The 23,605-nt window shown below is 46.2% G+C and overlaps 3 protein-coding genes across 3 annotated transcripts; 2 read left to right on the top strand and 1 right to left on the bottom strand.

Annotated features, from left to right (window-relative positions):
• Nucleotides 1–372: 372 nt before the first annotated feature.
• On the top strand, nt 373–2,354 carry DFJ58DRAFT_719507 (cytochrome P450; the record flags this gene model as incomplete). The annotated part of the gene is made up of 7 exons (XM_041384643.1): nt 373–477; nt 529–645; nt 704–784; nt 876–1,332; nt 1,369–1,567; nt 1,618–2,086; nt 2,139–2,354. 7 exons carry the CDS (start codon nt 373–375, stop codon nt 2,352–2,354), a joined length of 1,644 nt encoding a protein of 547 aa, XP_041235785.1.
• Nucleotides 2,355–17,800: 15,446 nt separating this feature from the next.
• DFJ58DRAFT_870672 (uncharacterized protein) lies at nt 17,801–19,263 on the bottom strand (the record flags this gene model as incomplete). The annotated part of the gene is made up of 4 exons (XM_041394298.1): nt 17,801–18,505; nt 18,556–18,852; nt 18,933–18,992; nt 19,054–19,263. The coding sequence occupies 4 exons, from the start codon at nt 19,261–19,263 to the stop codon at nt 17,801–17,803; spliced, it is 1,272 nt and encodes a 423-aa protein (XP_041235784.1).
• Nucleotides 19,264–22,586: 3,323 nt separating this feature from the next.
• DFJ58DRAFT_640871 (uncharacterized protein) lies at nt 22,587–22,760 on the top strand (the record flags this gene model as incomplete). The annotated part of the gene is made up of 1 exon (XM_041381346.1): nt 22,587–22,760. A coding segment is annotated over one exon (174 nt), but the record flags the coding sequence as incomplete, so codon positions are not given.
• Nucleotides 22,761–23,605: the final 845 nt, after the last annotated feature.

The raw sequence follows: 23,605 nt of genomic DNA, 5'->3' as shown, positions 1-23,605 counted from the left end.
GCTATGTGGTGGTGCATAGTTTTGCTTTATTTAGATTCTGACACATCGTAATGCACCATAGGTTATAATCTACTGCATATTTTAGCACTCACCTCATGCTCTCGTTGAGTTCTTTCCGTCGGAAGCAAAGTCAGTTGTCGGGATATGATTGGTTCGGATGGTAAGAATGACTAAGCCAAGTACCATGGTTCGACAACCTATTTGGGAGGATAAAAACGCGCGCTGAAAAACAAAGTTAGCATCAGTCGCGTTCGTGAGACTTGCCAGTGCCCCTTGGACAGCGCGGGAGCATTGACAGCGATTTGCATCTTGTCTTCGTTCTTTCATGTCGTTCAAATTCGACCGCCCCGGGCTACGTTGCAGCTCTCGTTGATGCTACGCAGCAGTATATCGCCGGCCTCTCCTGGTAGAGCAATTCTGCTGGGACTTTTCTATACGCCGGTTCTCATCTTCGTACTGAACATTCTTAAACAGCTGGTGAGCATCTAGCAACCCCTGTTCACGTGTCTACTGATGCAATGTCGCCAGGTTGTTCCCCGAGATCCTTCTCTACCTCCGGAAGTGTTCCACTGGATCCCTTTCATCGGGTCCTCCATCACGTACGGCAATGACCCCACTCAATTTTTCTTCAAGTGCAGGGAAAAAGTACAGTCGTGTGACATACCTCTCTCATGTCGTGATTTTGTCTCATGCTCTTCTTCAGTACGGCGATGTCTTCACATTCACTCTACTTGGACGCAAGGTTACGGTCGCACTCGGTGCTAAGGCAATAACTTTGTCTTGGGTGGAAAATCGACTGCGTTCTCTGCGGAAGATGCGTACACGGTATGTGCAATTGTTTTGGCCTTGCAAATGTCTTTCTCAACCACAAACAGCACCTCACGACCCCCGTCTTCGGTAAAGACGTCGTATACGATGTCCCCAACGAAGTATTCATGGAGCAAAAGAAGTTCGTTAAAGTCGGCCTTTCAACTGAGAACTTCCGGGCGTACGTGAGCATGTTCGAGCAAGAAGTCGACGACTTCATGCGCAGCGATCAAGCATTCATCATCTGGCAAATGAACGACATCAATGAATGGGGACGCTTCGATGTGACAGACATCATGGCTCAAATCACTATTTTGACTGCCAGCCGGACTCTGCAAGGCAGGAGGTTAGGAAGTGGTTTGGACAAATCATTCTCTGCACTCTACAAACGATCTGGATGGAGGTTTCACCCCACTGAATTTCATGTTCCCCAACTTGCCTTTGGAATCTTACCGCCGTCGGGACGAAGCGCACAAGAGATGAGCGAGTATTACACCGATATTATCCGCAAACGCAGAGAATCAGGTCATTCTGTAAGACGTTTGCTTTGATGAGATCCAGCCAATATTTATGATGCATCCTATAGGACGAAACCTGATATGATCTCCGCCTTGATGGATCAAAAATACCGTGATGGCAGACCTCTCCGTGACCATGAAATCGCGCACATCATGATTGCCCTTCTCATGGCAGGACAGCACACTAGTTCCGCCTCTGGTTCATGGACACTTCTTCACCTTGCTCACAACGTCGAAGTCCAGTGCGTCTTGTTCATTATCGGCAGCTAACATATACTGATTGTCATCATAGGGAAGCACTCTACCAGGAGCAAGTCGACCACTTCGGTAATCCGGATGGTTCTTTCCGCCCGATGACCTATGAGGGCTTCCGCAAGCTTCCAGTTCTTGATTCAGTCATTCGTGAGACGCTCCGCATGCACCCGCCTATTCACAGCATCATGCGCTATGTCCGTTCTGATGTTCCTATCCCCGCGACTCTCGCTGCCCCCTCCCAAGATGGTGTTTATATCGTCCCAAAGGGCTACTACGTGCTTGCTTCTGCTGCCGTCAGCCAGGTTGACCCCCGTATCTGGGCTAACCCCATGACGTGGGACCCGACGCGGTGGAGTGATCCCGAGGGTGTTGCTGCTCAAGCGTTCAAGACTTACTCTGACGAGAACGGCGAGAAGATTGATTATGGTTTTGGTGCTGTAAGCAAGGGAACTGAGAGCCCATACCAACCCTTCGGTGCTGGACGTCATAGATGCATTGGCGAGCAGGTGCGCTTGATTATTTGGTTGCTGGGGTGAATTTGGCTGATTTTTTGAACAGTTCGCATACCTGCAACTTGGAGTCGTGATGTCCAACATCATCCGCAAAGTTGAGCTTCGGTTAGAGGATGGCATCACAGAGATCCCAGCACACAACTACCATGTTTGTCTCTTCAGTTCATCACCCCTCACGAGTATCGTTGACCGTGTTTCCACAGACCATGATCACGATGCCAAAGAAACCTCGGGATGTCTGCTACAGACGCAGGAGATTTGATTAGAAGATCAGTGCTCCGCTTCCTCTAGATACCTATACTATACGCCTTCCATATTTACTCTTGGATGCTCGGTCACTTGCATAAAATCTACCACTTCTACAAAACCACTGAGGGTAAATTAATGGAGAACCCCGAGCAGTAACTCGCGTTCAATGCCCTGAACGTGTTTACTCTTGATTTATACTGCACCATTACTTTCATTGATTTGCTACTCTTTAATAATACGATATGGTGGTTGATTGGCCCGTATTACTGGCTGTATACGAGTAAGTCAAAAGAAAGTCTGAGATTGTAGTTCTGCATCCAAGTGCGAAAGTAGAGAAGGAACGACCGAGTCTGTGATCAGCTCAGGGGACTAACTGGCGACGGCCACGTAGTCGTGGATGGGTGACCATTGGAATGCAATATTGTTACGCTGGCCGTTGTCCTGACCATCCTGCTGATGTAGAGCTTGACGATGCGTTCAAGTACACGCCCAAGGGCGCACAATCATGGTTGCAGCGAGCCTCTGTAGTTGACTGATCTTGGAAAATATGTGTCTTCCCGAGTCCGTTGTAAAGGGCCTGCGCCTGACAAAACATTTGAGCTGGTGCTTGAAATTGAGGGCGGCAGCACAGAGTTGCCGTCATGCGGTCGCCGAGGCGAATCTATCGAAACGCTGGGGTGGTTTGGTCGAATTGGGGAAATATAAGAGTTGGGTGATTGTTATGAATCATGATCGCCCGTGCTCAGCATGTCCAGTTGAAACTTGGGTGAGGTTGTTGAAGGAGCAGCCCCCCGCGTTGGAGCATCGGCGGCCTCCGCTTCTACGATTATACGGTCGATTGTCGTGGGCAAGGTCTCTTTGGATCCCCATAAACTCCATGAGCTGTCCAAAAGCATCCACCAGACGAGATAATAGCATGCGCCCACTGTGCAGCGGGTCTATCCACCCCCACACAACGCAACATCCTGGTTCTCTGGTGATCCTGATGCTGCACAAGATCATGACGAATACGACCAGTATCACAGTACCAACGACCGTCCTGGAAGTCTGGTCTCCAGGACTCCACAGAATGCCGCAAAAAAGAAGGCCATACTAATATTGAATCAGGGCGCCTGCCTATTCCATAAGGGACCAAGGGTACATACTTTTAGAAGGTCGTCAATGATGCACAGCTTTTTCAAGGTTTTCGACCGAAACACGACTAACAGACGCATATGGGAACAAGGCATGCCAGGCGTCAAATACCTCATGGACGGTAGGGTTATTGCATTAACAGAATGAGCATCGTCTGTGTACCTGTGTGGTCGTGAGCGTGTTCTGGATGCTTCTCGGGGGCAGGGGGAGCGGAAAGGTGAAGGGCCTGGGCTGCTAGACTCCTGTAGTGTGCCCTCGAGAAACGTCAGGAGACGTCCTGTTGTTACCCGAGCTCTCTCCCATCTGCAAAGAAAGGTGCAAACTTGACATGGAACCCTGATGAATCCCGTCTGTTTCCGTGGCACTAGTACCCAGATATCTTGTCGTCGTATTGGTATCCAACGGCGGCGTTACTGTACCCCTTTGCAAAGGTCGTGAATCGGGTCCTGTATAAGGATCGTCTGGGAGAGGTGGAGGCTCTCCTGCAACCTCCAGCCCCACTGTTTTGACCAGAAGGCAGAAGACTCTACAAATTGGTACATCCTCTTGAAGTTGCGGGAGCGCCCCGTCGAGAAGTTGAACGAGTGATAAAAAGTGATAAATCCCTTATCACCAGCACTTAGACTGAACTTCCGAGTCAGTCTTCAGATGACCTGCAGAGCGCCGCAGTGAAAACAAGAACACGAAGAATAAACGGGCAGAGTGACATGCAAGTCCTGAAAGACATCTCTTCATGATCAGTATGGGAACGCCGAAAAGCAAGTTGAGTGAATTGGTCATAAGTTGTCATGATAACTTGAAGGCTCTGTTGCACTTGCGAGTGTATCCAGTAGGTAGTCATGGTAGGTAGTAATGAAAGAAGATATGCCATCACGCGGCGCATGCCAGCGTCGACTAAACCTTTGATCTCATTCAATGACGGAAGTCAATAATATGCCATAGTGCTTTCGATACAACCAGAGGTAAGTCGTCCCCAAGAATGAGCATCGAGAAGGCAAGAGCCAGGCCTAGAACGAGTCGACTATCAGTCATGTGATCCACTGCAGCTGCACGTGCATCTCATTTACATGTTTCCGACTTCCTGGCCAGTTGACTCGATATCATTCTCTTGCATTTCCCTACTAGATCTCCCCTCCTTCCAACTAAGGGCGCATCGGTGCAGGCCACAACTCTGGGCTATCCATAAATGCATTCCCGTGGAGAAAGGCGAGCTTCCGCGCGTCCTATAAACACATTTTCGACTTCTATTTTTCAGTGTCAACCCACACACCGCCTATCCAATCCTCCGCAACCTCTCAAAACCTGCCTATAGCACACACCAACTTGGTGGCCTGTTCATGTTCGAAATATTTTATCATTTCTGCGTACCTGAAATCTTCTTAATGATAGTCGCCCTATGTTCTTGTGTAAATTCGCAATACAGCGTCCTTCAAAGATCATCGAACCTTCCCTTCCTTAAATTATCAATGCCCTGAAATCTCCCAGAGTACGACCACCTGGAGGATGCTCGTACACAGTTCCAAATTCGAAATCTTAAGTCAATGCCCCAACTTCGATGTCAGTGCCAAGCTTGTTGAAGATATCTTGGCCGGATCCATGCAATTATTTTCCAAGTCCTGCTACGTCCCAGAGGCGGTCTCTGCCAGCCAGCTACATTGAGAGAGTTACCCCTCCCTGTCTCTAAGTCGCCATCACGGCCACAACCTGACATCCAGCAGCAGATGCTCGACTCCTGCACTATCGCTGGTGCTGGTGCCTGCATGTCTATTCCTGAGTGCGTCGGCGCCACCGTTTGGAACCACGCAGACAAGCCATTTTATGTATGGTGTGTGATGCTCGGACGTGAGTACCTTGGATTCCTTCAAACTCCCCTGATTCCCAGAGGCACTGGGTCTCAGTTAAGGAAAGGACGCAGGAAAATCTTTATTTATTTATGCTTATTCATGGCATTCATATTGCAATGCTTAATAGGGTACACGAATCTCTCAATAACGCTTCAGTAACAATTCTAAACTCATATCCGTATTTCCTCCCCGTCGAATAAAAGTGAAAGGCACGCTCCTCCACAAGCATTAACCTCGTCAAAACTCATTAAGTATGCCTCGCATCAACAAGTTACGTATGCACGAATGTGCCTCGCACATCTTGGTATCATCTTGAGTGAATCTTCCGTAAGCCAGTTGGCGCGATTCAGGTAAGACAAGGGGGGACGTTGAATGGGGCGAGAAGACGAATCAAGGACAGATCGCTGAGGAACTGAAGCAGTGCACTGTCGCTCGACTTGGCTCTCGCATGCCTGTTTGCCCAAGCAATAGTGGGAATGATTGTATCACAAAAAAGAAGGACCAGTGGTCGGTGTAAGTGTGGGTGGGTAGCTAGTAGAGATATCCAGGATATTGGTTTAAACATTGTCAGAACGCATAGCAAATCACTTGACTAAATACTACGATGAAAACTTTGCCCAGACCTGTCTCCCTGAAATCTACTTTCGGAACATCAAATAACTCAACCAATACCGTCACGAAAGTGGGAATAAATACAAGTAAATTCCGCCGCTCCTTGCAGAGCACTAGAGGACCGTTAAATCCAACCCAGTATCATACACCACGACCAGTCGATATATGCACACGCTCTTGGAAAACGATCGAGGTCATGCCGGTTGCTGCGTCGGAATCGGCAACGAGCTTAGCATGATATTCTCGAATGCTAAGGATCAGGCGGGGTCCCAACACAAACGACTGCATGACCTCCAAAAGGTTAAGGGCCCCACGAAAAATCTGAGTGTCCAGCAAATATTGGTCCTATAGAAATGATGAACTGTGATCGCATGCGGAGGTAAGTGAAACATTGACATACCGTTGGGAGAAAACAATAATGAGCTGGAAGCATGAAACAGCAACAACGCTACCATGTCCGACCCTTCAGTGGGAAAAAGGGAAGAATAATCAAATGTGCCCCCACCTCGCAAAGTAAAGCACGTGAGTTTGATCAACACCGTGAAGCAGTCCCCTATAATCCCTCCTGGCGAATGTTGTCGCAGTTCACGGAAGTGTTTCGCCGCAATCCAGACTGCAAGACACAGTGTGAGGACCTCCCACATAATGGTGAGTATCCAACCAATGGAATCCAGAAGTAGTATATCTTCCCCAATGTAGGTCGAGCACTGACGGGTGCCGGAGAGAACGAGTTCCTCTGATATTCAACAATGAGCCCCTTGGACAGTTTTTTCATCCACAATTAAGCGTACCCCCTGAAACATGCATCATTGTCATCGTGGCTGCAACTACGTCGAAAATGCCGACAGCCAGGGAGGTGACGATGAGAAATATCAGGATCTTTCTGGATCGTTGATACATGGCGTACAACCGAGTGATGATGATGACTTGCAGCATGTTTCAGTCAAGTCAATATCAGTGAGGTCTCGCAAGTGCCCAGCTCACCCCACATAATTGTATATATCACAATACCGCTCCAATTCCATATGATATATATAATCCAGCCTAGCGAATCCCGTCAGAGATCAGCCTCGCGTAGCACACTCTCCAAACGGACTCACATCTGTGGCAGTATAGCGTGGCAGTCATTGGTGAACCAGAGAGTTAGTAAAGACGCATACTCACTCCTACAAGGAACCACGGTTATTTGGAGGGGGATAGTAGGCATCTGTGCAGAAGACTCACTGTATCTGTCAGCGAGATGGTCATCACACTGACTGCATGCCATTGGTCAGAAGAAGCAAAGATAACGAATGCACTAAGGAAACATACACAGCACATTCGGGCTGATTATGAGAGATAGATGATTAGCTCAACACCGATTGTTCAGCCTTCCGAACATACGCAGTATATAAGATTCCAAGGTAGCGCAACTAGGATGCTTTCAAGTAAGCACAACATGACAGCCGTGACAAACAAGTTACATACACAGAGATACAGTACTGTCATTAGGGACCAGCGTTGCCTCTAGGATTAAGTATATTTTCGTGCGTGTTCCTCTGACATGAGACTCTGCTCACCCAGACCAATTCTACCTTTAAAACCACTCTTAGCGAAATGGCTGCTCTGGTCACAACGTCAACATACCTCTTGTCCGAATGTAAGGGCTGAAAATACTTGTAAGATATCAGCAGTCCTTTGATATTATCATGCTTACCCCAATCATACGTTATACCAACAAAGGCGGCAACTGGGAACCGCAGTCAAGCTTAGATGGAGACATCAGCTCCAATATCTGGCTGCTCTTTACGAACCTAGAAAATAGGTGGAAAAATGATATGCATTGATGGTCGGCCACCAAGTGGGATCATTTGAGACTATGGTCATATTAGTAGAGAATGGGAGTGCAGGTGAGAGGCGAACTGGGTGGACATATGACAATAGCATATATACTACCACCATGCAGTGCTTGGATCACCAAAATGAGATCGAGGGATGATGCCCGTTCCTGCCTTGATTGATCAAACATAAGATTAATCCAGGCACTGAACGTAAATGTTGGTCGTGAAATATTTGCACGGTTACTTGAACACCGTGAAAGATAGAAGACAAATCATGTCGGCATGCCAACGCCAGACCAAAAATTCGCTGTCAAAAATAGGGGAGATATGCAAGAAGCAAACAGATAACTTGAGTTCTACCCGTGTGCGAGCTCCCTGCTCCTCTTCCTTGGGCTATCTGTCGCTTCATGAGCACCTTCTGGCTCTCTGCCTCGGTTATCGGGCTGTCGTATCATATAGATACCAGAAATGAAATGATGATCATGGAGCCTTTGATCTGCATCATGTTGTATCGCAGTGGTGACAGGTATCAGTTCGCACAGCCAGGTCATCCTAGTTGAAAATCCATAATTGATATCTGATGAAGACATAATGACATCCCTAGATTAAGACAGGCGCTGAGAGACTCGGGACATGGAAACAGAAGACTCGGGCGCCTGTTATGACCGCATGAAGCCTAAGTTGTTGCTCTTCAAACTGTACAGGCTCATTTCGTAGAACCTGATCGATGAGACTCAGCAGCGTTTATATCCAAAGGCTCATAATCGTAGGAAAACTCACCCCGGCCATCCCTCAACACTTGATCCAATGAAAACCGACGCAAAACTTGGTCGAGCAAAGGCCTAGGCGGGTGTGATGTGGGCTTCAATAAAGCTTGGCATCTCGATGGTTCTCGATGATAATCAGCAGTCTCCGCTTCGCAGGCCCGAACGTAACAGCACCTCCGAGGTCGTTCAACAAGGTGGGCTTATTTTGGACATGTAAAACAAGGGAGGTCCAAACGAAGCAGGCGGATAACTCACCTGTACAACCCCCTTCGAGCAGACCTTTCAATGCCCTGATCCTCTCTTCTACCCTTCCACCTCGGTCAGCCAATCTTATCACAGGGATATCATTAAAACAGTAAATGCGGAACTGATGCAAGGCACACCACACTCGATTTGCACCGATTGTCACAACCTAATTCAAGATCCATGGTTGACGCGCGGGGAATACTGCACCATCTCTAGATTACAAACAGAAATGAGAGGACACTGGGAGAAAAGCAGATCCGAGGGTTGCCCCTACTAGTACGTCCAATCATCAAAGTTAGGAAAAGTCAATGCCACAAAGTCACGGTAATCTCCGGGCCGCAAATGACGTTTACCATTTACATAATCCCTGCTTTCCTTATTCCGCCCAAATCCTCGCTACTAGTTGCGCACCCAAGTACTTCGGGGTCATTCGCTTTGGGTTCTTAATGATTTTTGGCTTATTTCTTCTAAGATGGTCCGTTGTTTATATTGTTTCATAACGTCGTGTATAGGAGAGAACATTATTTCGGCTTACAAAATATGGTGGCTCAAGCCTCACCACGACGGCCTCAATGCAGGCCAGAAGTTTGCATTCCCGTGGAAAAAACGTGAGTGTTCACGCATCCTATAATCATATTTTCGACTTGCATTTTTCAGTCTCGACTCATACCAACACCACCTACTCTGTCCTCCGCAACCTCTCAAAGCCTGCATATAGCACCCACCAATTTGGTGGCTAGTCGCGGCGCCGTCACGCTCCTCGGAGCGCCTCTATCATTTTGTTTGGAATATTTTATTACTTCTGTGTGCCTGAAATCTTCCTAATGGTAGTCGCTCTCCTATGCACATATGTTCTTATGACAATTCGTAACCCAGCACCCTTCAAAGATAATGGGACCTTCCCTGATTCAACGCCCTTAAATCTCTCCCAGAATACGGCCACAGCCTGGAGCATTCTCGTACGCACTTTCCAAATTTAAAACCCTAAACGAAGGCCCCAACTTCGATGACATTGTCAAGCTTATTGACGACATCTTGGCTGCATCCGTGTAATAACTTTCCAAGTCCTGCTACGTTCCGGATGCGGTCTCTGCCAACCAACTACATCGAGAAATTGACCCTTTCCTGTCTGAAAGTCATCATCACGTCCACAACCTGACATCAAGCAGCAGACGCTCGACTCCTGCACTATCGCTGGCGCTGGCATCTGCGTCCGTTCCTGGGTGCCTCGGTGTCGCTGTTTTGGAACCACGCTGACAGGCCATTTTATGTTTGGTGTGCGATGCTGAGACGTCTGGATTCCTTCAAATCCCCCGACTCCCCAGAGGCGCTGGGTCTCAGCCAAAGAAAGGACACGGGAACATCTTTAACATCCAAGCTTACTTGCGGCCTTCATATCACAATTTCAATGCTTAATAGGGTACCTGTATCCTTCAATAGTGCTTCGGTAACAATCTAAAACACATTCATATCCGTATCCGTATTTACGCCTCGTCAAACAAAAGTGAAAGGCAAGCTACTCCACAAGCATTAACTAACCTCAACCTCGTCAAAACTCATTAAGTGCGCCCTCGCATCATCAGGCTAACGTATGCACGAATGTGTTTCGCGCAGCTTCTAATCATCTCGAGTAAATCTTCTGTAAGTCAGTTGGCGTGAGTCTGATGAGAAGACAGGGGTGGGATGTTGAATTACTCGGTGCCGAGAAGATGAATCGAGGCCGGATTGCTAAGGAACGGCATGCAGCAGTGTTGCACGACTTGACTCTTGCGCGCCCATTTATCCAAGCGATCATGGATAGTGATGTTCCGGCCCGGCTTGGGCTCAAAGCCCCGGCTTAGGCTTGGCCTGGAGGAGCTTAGGCTCGCCAGAATTCAAGCCTGAGCCGTGAGCCCAAGCCGGCCGAAAGCCGGGGCTTGGGCCCAACCAGGCCGCGGCTTGACATAGCTAACAGAGAGCTCGAGAGTCGAGACCAGTACTGTGACATTAGTACAGGCTAATAACAACAAGCGAAGCACAATGACAATATATCTAAATGTCCATCTCGATGTCCGACATGTCCTCATTATCATCACCCAAAAGCAAAATGTCCCAACCTTCTTCGTCATCCCCAGCATCACCAGTCTCCGCTTCCGCGTCTGCTTCCACCTCTGAGTCATTGTCGTCCAGGTGCTCCAACTTGACGAGAGATGATGGTTCAGGCTCCTGGAACAGAAGATCGCATCGGAGTGCACATTTAACACACTGGAGTGCTTCGACGATGTCAGCCTTGAGCCGGTTGCGCCGCTTGGTAATGGTGATGCCACCTTGCAAGAACGCCCGCTCACTCGAGACCGACGATGACATGATGGACAGATAATCCCGCACAAGTGAAGCCAAAACGGGGTACCTCTGTGTGTTTATCTTAAGTAAGATTATCATTAGCATGAAAATTTTGAGTAGCAAAAAAAATACATACACCCCACCATTGAATGGTAGACATGCCAGATGGTAGAGCCGCTTCAACCGTCTCGAGGTAGGCCAAAAATTCAGCCCTCCATGGTCTTGTTGGGTCACCAATTGAAGTAGGCGCTGGGTTGGTCAACGAATCATCCTCGGAGTCACTGAGGACTTCACGAATTAACTTTTTGAGGCCACCAGCTCTGCTCTGCTTAGTTGTGTGCTGCGATGTCGATGTTACTCAGTTCAGCTTGAGGTAACGGGCTTGGAACTAGTAGTAACACATTGAGATTAACTTGATGACCGAAAAAATGAACAAAACGACTCACCACTGTTTCCGCAGTAGAAAGCACATCGTCATGCAGATTCTCTGGCCAATGCTTCTTGAAGTACGCCATCTTGCCTGTGGGGTTGAGTACTGAAGTGCAAAAGTCAGACTCATGGCAGCCGTTCATGAAAGAATAAACGTACACATTGACAGTACATATGCAGCAGAGTATGTCGTCTTCTCATAATACTCATCTACTTTTGCTGCTGCGTCTTTGAGTGCGGGAGCAAACTGCACGTATTTTGACCTTTCTGCACGCGATGACCAAGCCTTATAGAGAGTTTCGAGTGCCGGAATTGCAAGGTGTAAGGTTGAACCTCGTTCAGATGAGAAAGCTTGTTGGGCCACGTCAGCATACTATAAAACCAAGATAAGTAGCAAGCTTCAAATAAATAGAAACTAACGTACTGAGAGAAGATCGGGAAACTGCCCAACGTGTGTCCATTCAACTTCTGACAGCTGCAGAAAGTCAATCTTTGCGTGTCTACTCAAATCACGCTTTTGACGACCCATCTCATATACGAAAGTGTCAACGTGTTCCTTATTCATCTCCGCACGGTTGAGCATAATATAAGTCGAGGACCACCGAACCTTCATGTCAATCAACAGTTGCGTTGGCTGGGACATGCCTCCCTTGGTTTGAACATTCCGGTACAGCTCCTTTCGTTTTGCAGAGGAACGTTCCTTAACACAAATGCTACGCACAAGGTCGATCTCGTCTCGATTGGATGGCTCATGAGCTTTCAGGTCATGGGGGTTGTAATGAGGGGACTTGCTGTACGAGCTGATCAAGGTCTGTGTCGCAATATTGATAACATGAGCTAGGCAGCTATTGGGATTGTCAAATGAGTGATTTCGTTAAGTAAAAATGATCATAGCACGTACTTTATTTTCTGCTGGTGCCAGGGAAATTCCTTCTGGTATTTAGCCTCATATAGCCTTGCAAATTCCTGTAGGGTGGTGCCATTGTTTGCAGCATTGTCGCAAGTGACATGTCCGAGCTAGAGTTTTATAAGACTACCAAATACACACAGTAAACCTAACTTACCTTGTGCGTGACACCAACATGATCGAGGATTTTAAACAAAGCACCACCGAGACGCTTGCCTGTGTGGGCATTATTGACTTGAGTGAATCCGAGCAGTGCACTTTCGAGTTCCCATTGCGCAGTAATCTTCTCTTCAATCCAATGTCCTGTGACGGCAAAGTAACCATCAGCATTTTCGGCCTGCCATGCATCAAAGGTAGTATTGATGTCACCCTTGACAGTGGCGCTCTACATAGGTGCACATCAGTTGAGTAGATAGAGCAATATCATAAATATTACTTACATTGAGCGTGTTCCTGAGTCCCATAAGATGAGTTTTGAACGTTCTCATTATTCTGCACAAGTTGCCTTTCTGCCTGGAATTTTGACGCCATTGGTGGCTTGAGTGGCGAACATCAATCATTTCTTTGAATTTCGGATGTTCGAGTGCTTGAATTGGCTAGATAAAGAGACATTTAATTCAATTCTGTAGGAAGAGAGATGTAGTACCTGGTCAGTAGCCACAAGCCACTCGATTGCGGCCTGTTTGAATAACTTATCTGAATATGAAACCACTTTTTCAGCAAGTTTCCGCTCAGTCAGAATGCGCATTAATGCTCTGCTGCGGCGGCATTGTCCTTGCGGGCCTTGACATCACCAGGAAGCATTGACTCGAATGGAATGTTCTTTGGCCCATTTCCGATAATTTTCCAGAGAACTTTGCCTCAGCATGATGACGGAGGGTAGATATTTCATTAACAAGAATACATGCTTTCCTATTGAACATGCCATCAGCGCGAGTATGACTACAAGTGAGCAGACCTACAGGCACATCTTGCACTTCCTGTGCTTTTTCACCTTCCCATTGGCCCCTGTGTGGTCAAAGGTAGCACCAAAAAAAGTGTCGATATCGGCCATTTTGGCTTCTCGCGTCAACACTGGTTCTGTGAGAGATTGAATGTCAACATCAATTAAAATACTGTCAGCGTCAACTGATTCTGGTTTGGTTGGGACAACAGCCAATTTGCGCTGCTTTCGAGGCTTGGGATTAGTACGTGCAGTTTCATGCTCTATCATCAGCAGATTCTCCATCAGAGGAGTCTTCAGGGTGCACCCCTTTTGCAGGTGTTGACAGTAGATGGTTGATTTTGCAGTTTCAGTGGGGGATGAAGTGGAGATAGTTCAATGGCACGCTTGGCAGCCTCTGTGGCATGGAATTGCATTAATCGCCTTGGTTTGGGATGGCAGTGCCCCTTCTCGGCATGCTGAAGAAGGGCGGCTGTGGTTTTGTTCTGCGTACAGGACGTCCAAACACAGGTGCTCAGGCGTCTGTGCTTGTCATGGGTGGGTAGCAGGGAGGGATGTTAGAGGGACACATACCAACATAAATCAATTGAAAGATATTGGGTGCATCACACTTGCGAAGGTAAAGCACATAAGGCTTCAAATTTACCAAAAATCTTGGTTTGTGCAACTGAGATCTGGTTTTCCGACAGCGGGGTGAGTTATATTGAGCTTGCAAAGCACTGGACATAGCACTGATAGCTCACGCGGCTGTTTCATAGCAACACACAAGAGATAAGAGGAAATTGCTGGATATGTTGGACAATGCGGGCTTTTTGACTGCGATGTGAGTAATGTCGACCAACCGAAGCACAAGACATGGCGACTCACTGCGACATATGGATCATCGAAACTGATAATAGATGCAAGTCAGAAGCAGAAAAATAGAGTCGGGAAAGGCCCAAGCTGTCCTCAGGCCGTGACTTAGGCCTGGGCTGGGCCCGGCCTATTTGGGCCCAGCTTGGGCCGGCCCAGGGCTTGAAGCCAGGCTGTGCACATCACTAATCATGGAGATGATTGTTATCACACAGAGAAAGAAGGATCATTGGTTGGTACAAGTGTAGGTGCAGGAGGGATCTAGTTCACATTGATTTAAACACTGCCAGGACCTATAGCTAGTCACTTAGATAGACACTACGACGAAAAATATTGACCTATATCTCCTTTACAAGGATGCACTTCGCAAAACCACATCACTTAAATCAATACCAATGGAAGTGGGAATAAATAAAAATGAATTCTCCTGCCGCTCTGCTGCAGAGCACTAGACAACCTCCACTGAGCATCTCCTGTGCTATACACCATTGCCAGTCATATATGCACATGCTCCTGAAACGCGATTGAGGTCATGCCGGTTGCTGCGTTGGAATCTGTCACAAGTTTGGCGTGATATTCTCGAATTCCAAGGATCAGGCGGGGTCCTAGCACAAACAACTGCACAATTGTCAAAATTTGAAGAATTCCAGAACAAATCTGGTTTACCAGGAATGTTGGTCCTATAGAAATGATGAACCATGGTCGCATGGAGAGGTCAGTGATTGACATACCATTGAGACCGTTGGAGACAAACTAAGAATAAGGCGCAAGCAAGAAACAGCAACAAAGCTGGCATGTTTGACCCTTTAGCGGAAATGGGAACCATGTTTGTAGTGTGAGCTCACCTCGCAAAGTAAGCACATGGGTTCTTATCAACACGTGAAGCAGTCCTCGATAATCCCTCCTGCCGGATGTTGTCGCAATTCATGGAAGTGTTTGACAGCAATCCAGATTGCGAGACATATGTGAGGACCTGCCACGCAGTGCTGAGTATCCAAATAATGGAACCCAGAAGTACTGCATATTCCACATAGCCATCAAGCACTGATAGGTGCCGGAGAGAATGAGTTCCTCTGGTATTCATCAATGAACCCCATATACATTTTTTGTCATCCATAATTAAGTGTACCCCCTGAAGAATGCATCATTGTCATTATGGTGGCCACTCTGCAAAAAATGTCATAAGCCAGGAAGGCAACAAGGAGAAATACCAGGATCTTTCTAGATCGTTGATACATGACATACAACCAAGTGATAATGATGCTGACTTGCAGCATGTTTCAGTCAATTCAATACCATTGAGTTTCTTGCAAGTGCCCAGCTCACCCAACAGCATTGCAGATACCAAAACACCTGTCCAATTACATATGGTGTATATAATCCAGCCTGACGAATCCAGTCAGTGACCAACCTCGAGTAGCACACACTTCAAACAGACTCACATCTGTGGCAGTATAATGTGGCAGTCATCAGTGAATCAAGAAGTCAGTAAAGAACCACACCCACTCCTACAGAGCACCACGGTTAGTTGGAGGGAAGCAGGCATTTGTGCAGAAGACTGACTGTATGCTGCCGGTCCAGAAGAAACAAAGACATCAAATGTGAGAAGGACATACGGACTACGTTCAATCTGATTAAAGACATAATCCATTAGTAGACGGACAGTTGGTGATGAGCCTTCCAAACATACACAGCATATATTATTCCAAGATAGTGCACCTAGAATACTTTCAAGTTAGCACAATATGACAACTACAACAAACGAGCTACATACACTGAGATACAGTACTGTCATTAGAGACCAGCATTGTCTCTGGAATTAAATGTATTTTCATGCGTTCCTCTGACATGAGACTCTACTCACCCAGATCAGTTAGACCTATAAAACTATTCTTAGCGAGATGACTGCTCTGGTTACAGCGTCAACATACCTCTTGTCCGAATGTAAGTGCTGAAAATACTTGTAAGATATCAGCAATCCTTTCAATATTATCATGCCTCACCCCAATGATACATTATTCCAACAAAGGCGGCAACTGGGAACCGCAGTCAAGGTTAGATTGGGTTGCTTCAACATCTGACTGCTCTCCATGAACCTACAAAATAACTGGAAACACGGTATGAATTGATGAACCGGCCACCAAATGGGATCATTTGAGACTGTGGCCATATTGGTAGAGAATGGGGGCGCGGTGTCTTAATAACCGAGGGTCTTATATAAATACGTGTAAGAATGTAATGACACCACAATTACACTGGATAAGACTTCTTGCCAGTCCTCGATTAACACGGTCTATGACTTTTCTTCTTTCGTGGTAGATAACGTGTGAGTTCTTGGGAGGCTCGCTAAACCAATCAGTCAGATTAACTTAGCCGGAGCTTTATTATCTCTGATTGAAAACTATGGTATTGTCTAGGATATACCGTCTAGACACTTGAACTGGTTTTCCTGAATATACGGTTAACTGTTGAGAAGCTGGTCTCAAATGTGACTACGTTGACCAAAGCTCGTGTTGGTCAATATACAAATACCTGATGAGAACGCTGGTCTCACAAATAACAACAATGACCAAAGCTCGTGTTGGTCAGTATACAAATACCTGGTGAGAACGCTGGTCTCACAAATAACAACGGTGACCAAAGCTCGTGTTGGTCAGTAAACACTACGTGGTGAGAACACTGGTCTCACAAAACTGGGTTTTCTATCGCGAGAAACTTACGTAATCTCAAGGGAAACACTTTCCCTGCACTTGTCTGGACAGTTCTTACAAAGGAAATGGGCTTTGTAAGCAGCAATTTGTTCAGACTGAAGCTTCTTAGGTGAGAGTTCAATTTGCTCAAGAGGGAGATTCTTGAATGCAACAAGTGGGAGATCTATTTTTTTGGGGGAGAATGGGCTCTCCTTATATACATTTTGTGTGGGAATATTATGTAAGTAAAAAGGTGATGTAATGACTTCAGAATGTGAGAAGAATATTCCAAAAACTGGAGCAGAATGTTCTAGCAGGTGCAAAAGAACATTCCAGAATATTCATGGTGGGATAATGACATCATTCTGAGTCACTATGAGTCACTATGAGTCATCATGAGTCATTGGAATGTTCTAGCAAATTCCATGGAACATGACATCATTATGACATCATATCCTGTAGGTAGAATTTTATGAAGCATCTGATTAGTCAGAGCATCCTAATAGAAAAGTAAAGTAAAGAAACACTAGAGAAAACAACTCAGAAATAATGGAACAAATAATAGTACACAATACGCGGGCTTTTTAGATAGGTTTTTGTTAGGCTTTGAACTTTTCTCTATGGGTTTCTCTAGCCAAAGTGAATAAGCCAAAGGAAAGGCAATACCTTAACCTTCATTTTTCTTCTCATATCAACTAGGTCATTATGTGATTCCCATCTCACATATGACCTTTCTTCAAAACATGGTGGGTTCATGAATCACTGAGGGAAAACTGAAACTATTGGACCAAGGTTTGATACCAAGGTATGGGTTGACTAGTCTGAGGACTAAGCTAACAGACTTTGTCTTTTAGGGGGATACCTAGTAGTCATGTCCATGCATGATTCCCAAATCATGCAGGACAGCGCGCAACTTCTGACACCTCGGAGTATCCAAGATGCAGCTTTTGAAGGGCTGTTTGCATGGGCCAAAGCTCTTCCGTCCCGTCCGGTGCTCGGGGAATTGTCGTCGATTGTGTAGCATCGACCATCAGATGTAAGGTATGCAACGATCTGCACCTTGACGCCAGTGATATCATGGCAGTGAAGGTGACGGTATAACTGGCACATCTCATTGCAGCGAACTTCAATTCCCAAATTTCCGGCCAGGCAACTGCAATATCATTGATGAACCTATCGTCAAGATTGTAATTTCCAATGCCGATGAATTTCACAGACGACAGCCTGCTGAACTTGAGCAAGGGCCGGAAGATTTCGGAGGGGAGTGGGATGGCGTGCTTAGGGTCACGGTCATCTGATGTGTCCATCACATATATCTGTTCCAAGGACCCAATCTGGCACGAGGTGGACAATGATTCCACAAACGCAGTAATTTCGGTTGGGGAAGCAGGTTTGGAGTACTTGATACTGATATATGATAGCTGTCGGGTGGCGACTTGACGAATGAAGTGTGTGCACTGTGGTAAGGAACTGCCAAAGAGACAGAGGTGTTTGAGACTATGCAATTCAAGGGGCATACCACCTGCATCATTGGAGGTCCCACACAAAGTAAGCATGAGGGTTTGAAGACACCGAGCTTGCTGGATATTAATGATCGTCTGCCTCATCAGGCATGCATCAATTCCGTGAAGGCCCCAGTTTAATTAACTTGGACAGCTTTCTGAAACTCGGGGGAACTGTAAAAGTCGTGGTACCATGGCCCGCCGATATCGACAGTTGACGCAGGCCGTACGCTTCTGCGGGAAGAGCAATCAAGCAATTGCTCTACTTCATATGTTGGGACGCCTCCAGGTATATCAAATCTTAGCACTTCCAATCCAGGCAACATGAACTGCCGAAGTAGCAAGAATCTTGAACTACACTTTGACCGACCAAATATGGCCTCGAAATCCAATGCGCAAAGGTTTGGGAAGTGTGTGGCGGGAGGGAACTGCTTGAAAATCCTCTGTAGGACACGACAACTCAGGATGAGATGTGGCTTCAGGGAAGTGCCCTAAGGAAGTTATTGTTATGAAGCCAGCGTACTCTTGATGCATTCATTCTGAGGTGCTCCCACTCGGTAGGAGCTAGCTCTCTGTAAAGATCCTGCAAATTGGAGTACGGTGAGCATTGTCCTGTCAAGATTCAAATGGTATACTTCACTCACAATAGTTTGGTCCTTTGCGACCTTCCAGGTGTCTTGTGGCAGACACATAATGAGGGGTGCCAAACTTGACTGTTCGGACCAGAGGATATCGAGGGTGGGACCTGCCAGTGTGGAGCAGGTCATCGCCATGTTCACCAAGTCCTTCACAGATGACTTGACGTGTTCTAACACGGCATAGATGATATCTTCAGATTCAAGATCACGATGCATGATTAAAAGTTGTTGTTGGTGTTCAAGCATTTGCACAACACCGGGTCTTATATAACCAATCTGACAATGATCCACATACCCACAGGTCTTGTAATTTGTTTGCCTGGGTGTGACCACTTTTGGAGGTCATGACATTGTGGGCTCCATCGCCTGCCCCCTTGTGGACAGTGGCCTATGAGACGTGACAAGACATTGTTCCACTTGGACTGTACCTATGGTCCACCACTGTCACAAAAACGGCATCTTTCCACTAGATGCAGAGTACTTACAGTATGGTGTTCCCTGCAGAGTGGTATTAGTTAGTCCATTGTCATGCATGGTATGCACTCATACCATGATAGATACACAAGAGGTGTGATAAGGAAGGTATAATAGACCCTACTGTATCCTATCACCAAGTTACCCCCATCATTTTCCCCTTAGTTATTAGCTAGTATTTTCACTTTCAAACTTCACTTCCATTTTTCCATGTATTTCTATTTTGTTCTATGACATTCCATCTCTTTCTATTTTCCTCAGGCATATTCAGCCAACAGACTTTCTTTTCAGCCACCAAGCATGTTTGTAAGCATGTCATGTGACTGGTAGATATCATGATTTGTCATGCTTTGTAAGATTTCTAACTGTATTTATAAGCTACTTAGTAAGAAGGCTGATTCAGCACACCAAATGGCATTGTTAGTAAGCACATCCTTACCAATCCATGTGATGACTCATGCCATGATTCATCATGCTTTGTAAACTACACTGTATTTATAATGTAAATTAGTAAACAGGCTGACTCAACACACCAAATGGCATTGTTAGTAAGCACATTCTTACCAATCTATGTGATGATTCATGCTTTGTAATCGGGGCCTCCAAAAGGTATATAAGGAGCCCAATTTTGCCATGTAATAAATGGAGCACTTCCCACCCTTCATTCATCTCAAACAGTGTGAGATTAAGTAAGAACCTAAGTACAGGCAAATCATTAGCCTCAAAGTAAGACTAAGAAACATTTATTCAATTATATACTACCTTACAGGGGTTGATTATATAATCTATCAGCTAAATCTTACTAAGTTTAACCCATACTATTTTCCTCTCTCTTTTACAGGAAGGGAGACATGATTCATGCTACACGATTCACGCTACACACGATTCACGCTACACGATACACGAGCACACTAACTCTCAGACACAGTTCATACCGTAGACTCAGTATACAGAATCAAATTGTTTTAAACTAACCAAGGAACAAGGAAAGAAGGTATATTGAAATAAATCCTCCCAAGAACTCACACATTATCTACCACGAAAACTAGAAAAGTCGTAGACCATGTACTTAAGGACTGGCAATAAGTCTTATCCTATATAGTTGTGTTGTCACTATATAAGCAGCGTACATAAGACCCTTAAGTAAGAGGACACCGTCGAGAATCTAGGTTGGCATGTACACATCTCAGGGATATACCTTATGTTTCTGAGACGATCCGCACGAGGCGTGAAGGTGAATTCTATTTCATGGACAGACTATCACATAAAAAGGTAGTTTCGGCGCAGTGACTGGGCCTAGTTAAGACAGAGCTCTAATCGCTTCTTGGACCACTACCAAGTGGCACCCCAAGTAGGACCCCGAAACTCAAACTTTCAAACAACACGCTCGACAGCGCTCAATGGCGGAAAACACCTTGGGCAACTCATCTGCAGCTAACTCTAATCATGGTTAAAAACCAAAAGCACCTGCTATAATGTCTCTAGACCCGCTGTAGAGACTCGATCCTGAGTAGCCTCACAATGGCATATATTGCAACATAGGTCGAGTCTACAGTAATATGCATGCAACGCGACACTTGCACGATAAACGCGACGTTCGCAGCGACGCGCGCGACTTAGGCGACACTTCCGCGACATAGGCGACACTTCCGCGACTTGCGCGTGCTTTAGGCGAACTTTCCCGCGCCTAAGCGCTATAGGGCGCCTGACTTCCCACTGTGTTTTCCCATGTCCAACCAAGTTCCCAGGTATGCATTTCTCCATTTATCATTTATTTCAACATCGTACCATGTTTATTTTCACTTGGTACACATTTTTCATGACACATTTTTTACTGAACACAACACACATTACCACAGACGACCATCATCATAGACAGTCACCATCTCCGAGTTTTTATTATGTTTTGAATAAATCATCGCAAGCCCTAGTAGCAGTTAGCTCTAGTGGCCATATCCGCATCAGTTGTCTTATCAGCATCTCAGTACACGTCTTAACATCTCACTATCGCTCGCATACCGCTTTCACCCAGTTCCGCTTTTCGACGCGCGACTTTCCCGCGCTTTCGCCTTATCACGCGCTTGCGCATTCCCCCTAGAGTTGACCAGTGGATATTTGCTTTTCCTCCGCTTCCCCTAAGGGATGAACATATCGCACTCATATTTTCCTCCCTTCAACAATTATATCAGCTGCACCCTCAGCTGAGTTGAAGATCCTTCACCCGCCAGAGAACTCTCAAAGTACCAGACCGACAAGGCCCAAACGCCATGCTGTCACATTCAGATCTTCTAAGAGGTCGATCCCGGACTTAATTAATGATCTGGCCAATCAATCCTCAGTGATAGACAAGCAAACAGCAAGAGTTGAACTGGAAACAAGATTGTTTATCACTCCGGCAGCAGAATTGACCATAGATACACTAACCACAGCCGTTTTAGATTTTTCGGTTCAATTTCCCCTCGCTCATGCCAATGCACATCGACGTGATCAGAGCCATAGCTATCCTGCTCTTCAAAACTGACCACGAACGAAAAGCACGCACCATCTCTGAAGCAGTATGTTCTCAACTAGAAGAACCCATCACACAGTTAAGTAAACTCGGAGATATGAATACTAATGAAGAAAACAACTCACAGGCACTAAATCAAGCAATCAAGAAAGCAGAATCCACGATAGAAGAAATGACCAACAACATGAAGACAATCAAAGACTTGGTTGATCGACTAGCTCCAACAATCAAATCGCTTCAAGACAGCCTCACCAACTCCACCAATACCAATATCAACACTTGGCTCAACAAGCTACAACAAGAGATGACAACACTGGTTAAGGAAGCAACACAGATGGGCGGATACAAAGCAGCACTACTTACAGGACTAGACACTGACGCCAACAACCAGACCGTCCAGTTAGCTGTGAGAGACGCTATAAAGGCCTGCCAAATCCTCATCAATGTCGCACTCGACGGCCCAGTAGCTCCAAGCAAAGTCTCACATGCTCAGCTAGTTGAAAAAATCAAGACAGCGCTTGCTACCCTAACTGACGACAACACACCAGAGTTAAATATACGATCAGTCATGCAATACTGCAATGGCGGAATGATTCTGGAGATGATGACTGCAGAAGCTGCGGCTCACCTCAAAAAGGCCAACATCAAAGAAAACTTCATCAAAACACTCGACCCAAAGGCTATCTTCAAGGATAGAGGGTACCCGGTAGTTATCCAATTTGTCCCCTAAACCTTTGACCCAGACAGTGAAGACCAGGTCTGTGATCTCGAAAGGGAAAACGACTGGGAACAAGGAACAATCACATCAACAAGGTGGATCAAACCCCCAAATAACGCACTAACCACCAACAGGTAGCCCATCTCCTAGCAATACTCAAGAACCCGAAGGACACAAATGAAGGAATACGAAACGGAATCACACTGAACCAGACACGTCTACAGGTTAAAAAGAACAAGAGAGAGCCAATACAATGTGCCAAATGCCAAAACTATGGCCACATCACCCGTGAATGTATCTCACACCAGGACACATGTGCTAACTGCGCTGACAACCACAGAACCAACGAATGTAATAACAGGAACAGATGCTGCTGTATCGCCTGCAAGGAAGAAGGACACGCAAGCTGGGAGCGTAGTTGCCCAGATTTCAAAAGAAGATGCGAAGATCTAGACAAAAGGTATCCCGAAAACACGATGCCATTCTTCCCGACCGAAGAACCATGGACTCAAGTCTCGGCCCCACCCAAGGCAACCACCCACGCCACTACCACCCAACAGAGATCAACGCAACCTCAACCTCGAACTCATCCCCACGGCCAATCCAGCACGCAAGGCACCCTGGATAGACACTTGAACCCAAGAGGAACAAGACCAGCACGAGGCACATCTCACCTACCCCGCAACGCAAGATTCACCTCAAGATGATCACCAATCCCCCAAATCACCTGATCACCCTCGCCAGGCGCCTTCTCAACATCATCTCTTAATGTCTAACACACCCGATGAACAAGCTGTAAGAATACGTATATGGCAAGAAAACTTAAACAAATCAGACACAGCTCAACATTGTATACT

Source organism: Suillus subalutaceus (assembly GCF_016647625.1).
Source record: "Suillus subalutaceus strain FC151 chromosome Unknown DFJ58scaffold_265, whole genome shotgun sequence".
Classification (NCBI taxonomy): Eukaryota; Fungi; Basidiomycota; class Agaricomycetes; order Boletales; family Suillaceae; genus Suillus; species Suillus subalutaceus.
This window is presented reverse-complemented; position numbering and strand designations above follow the sequence as displayed.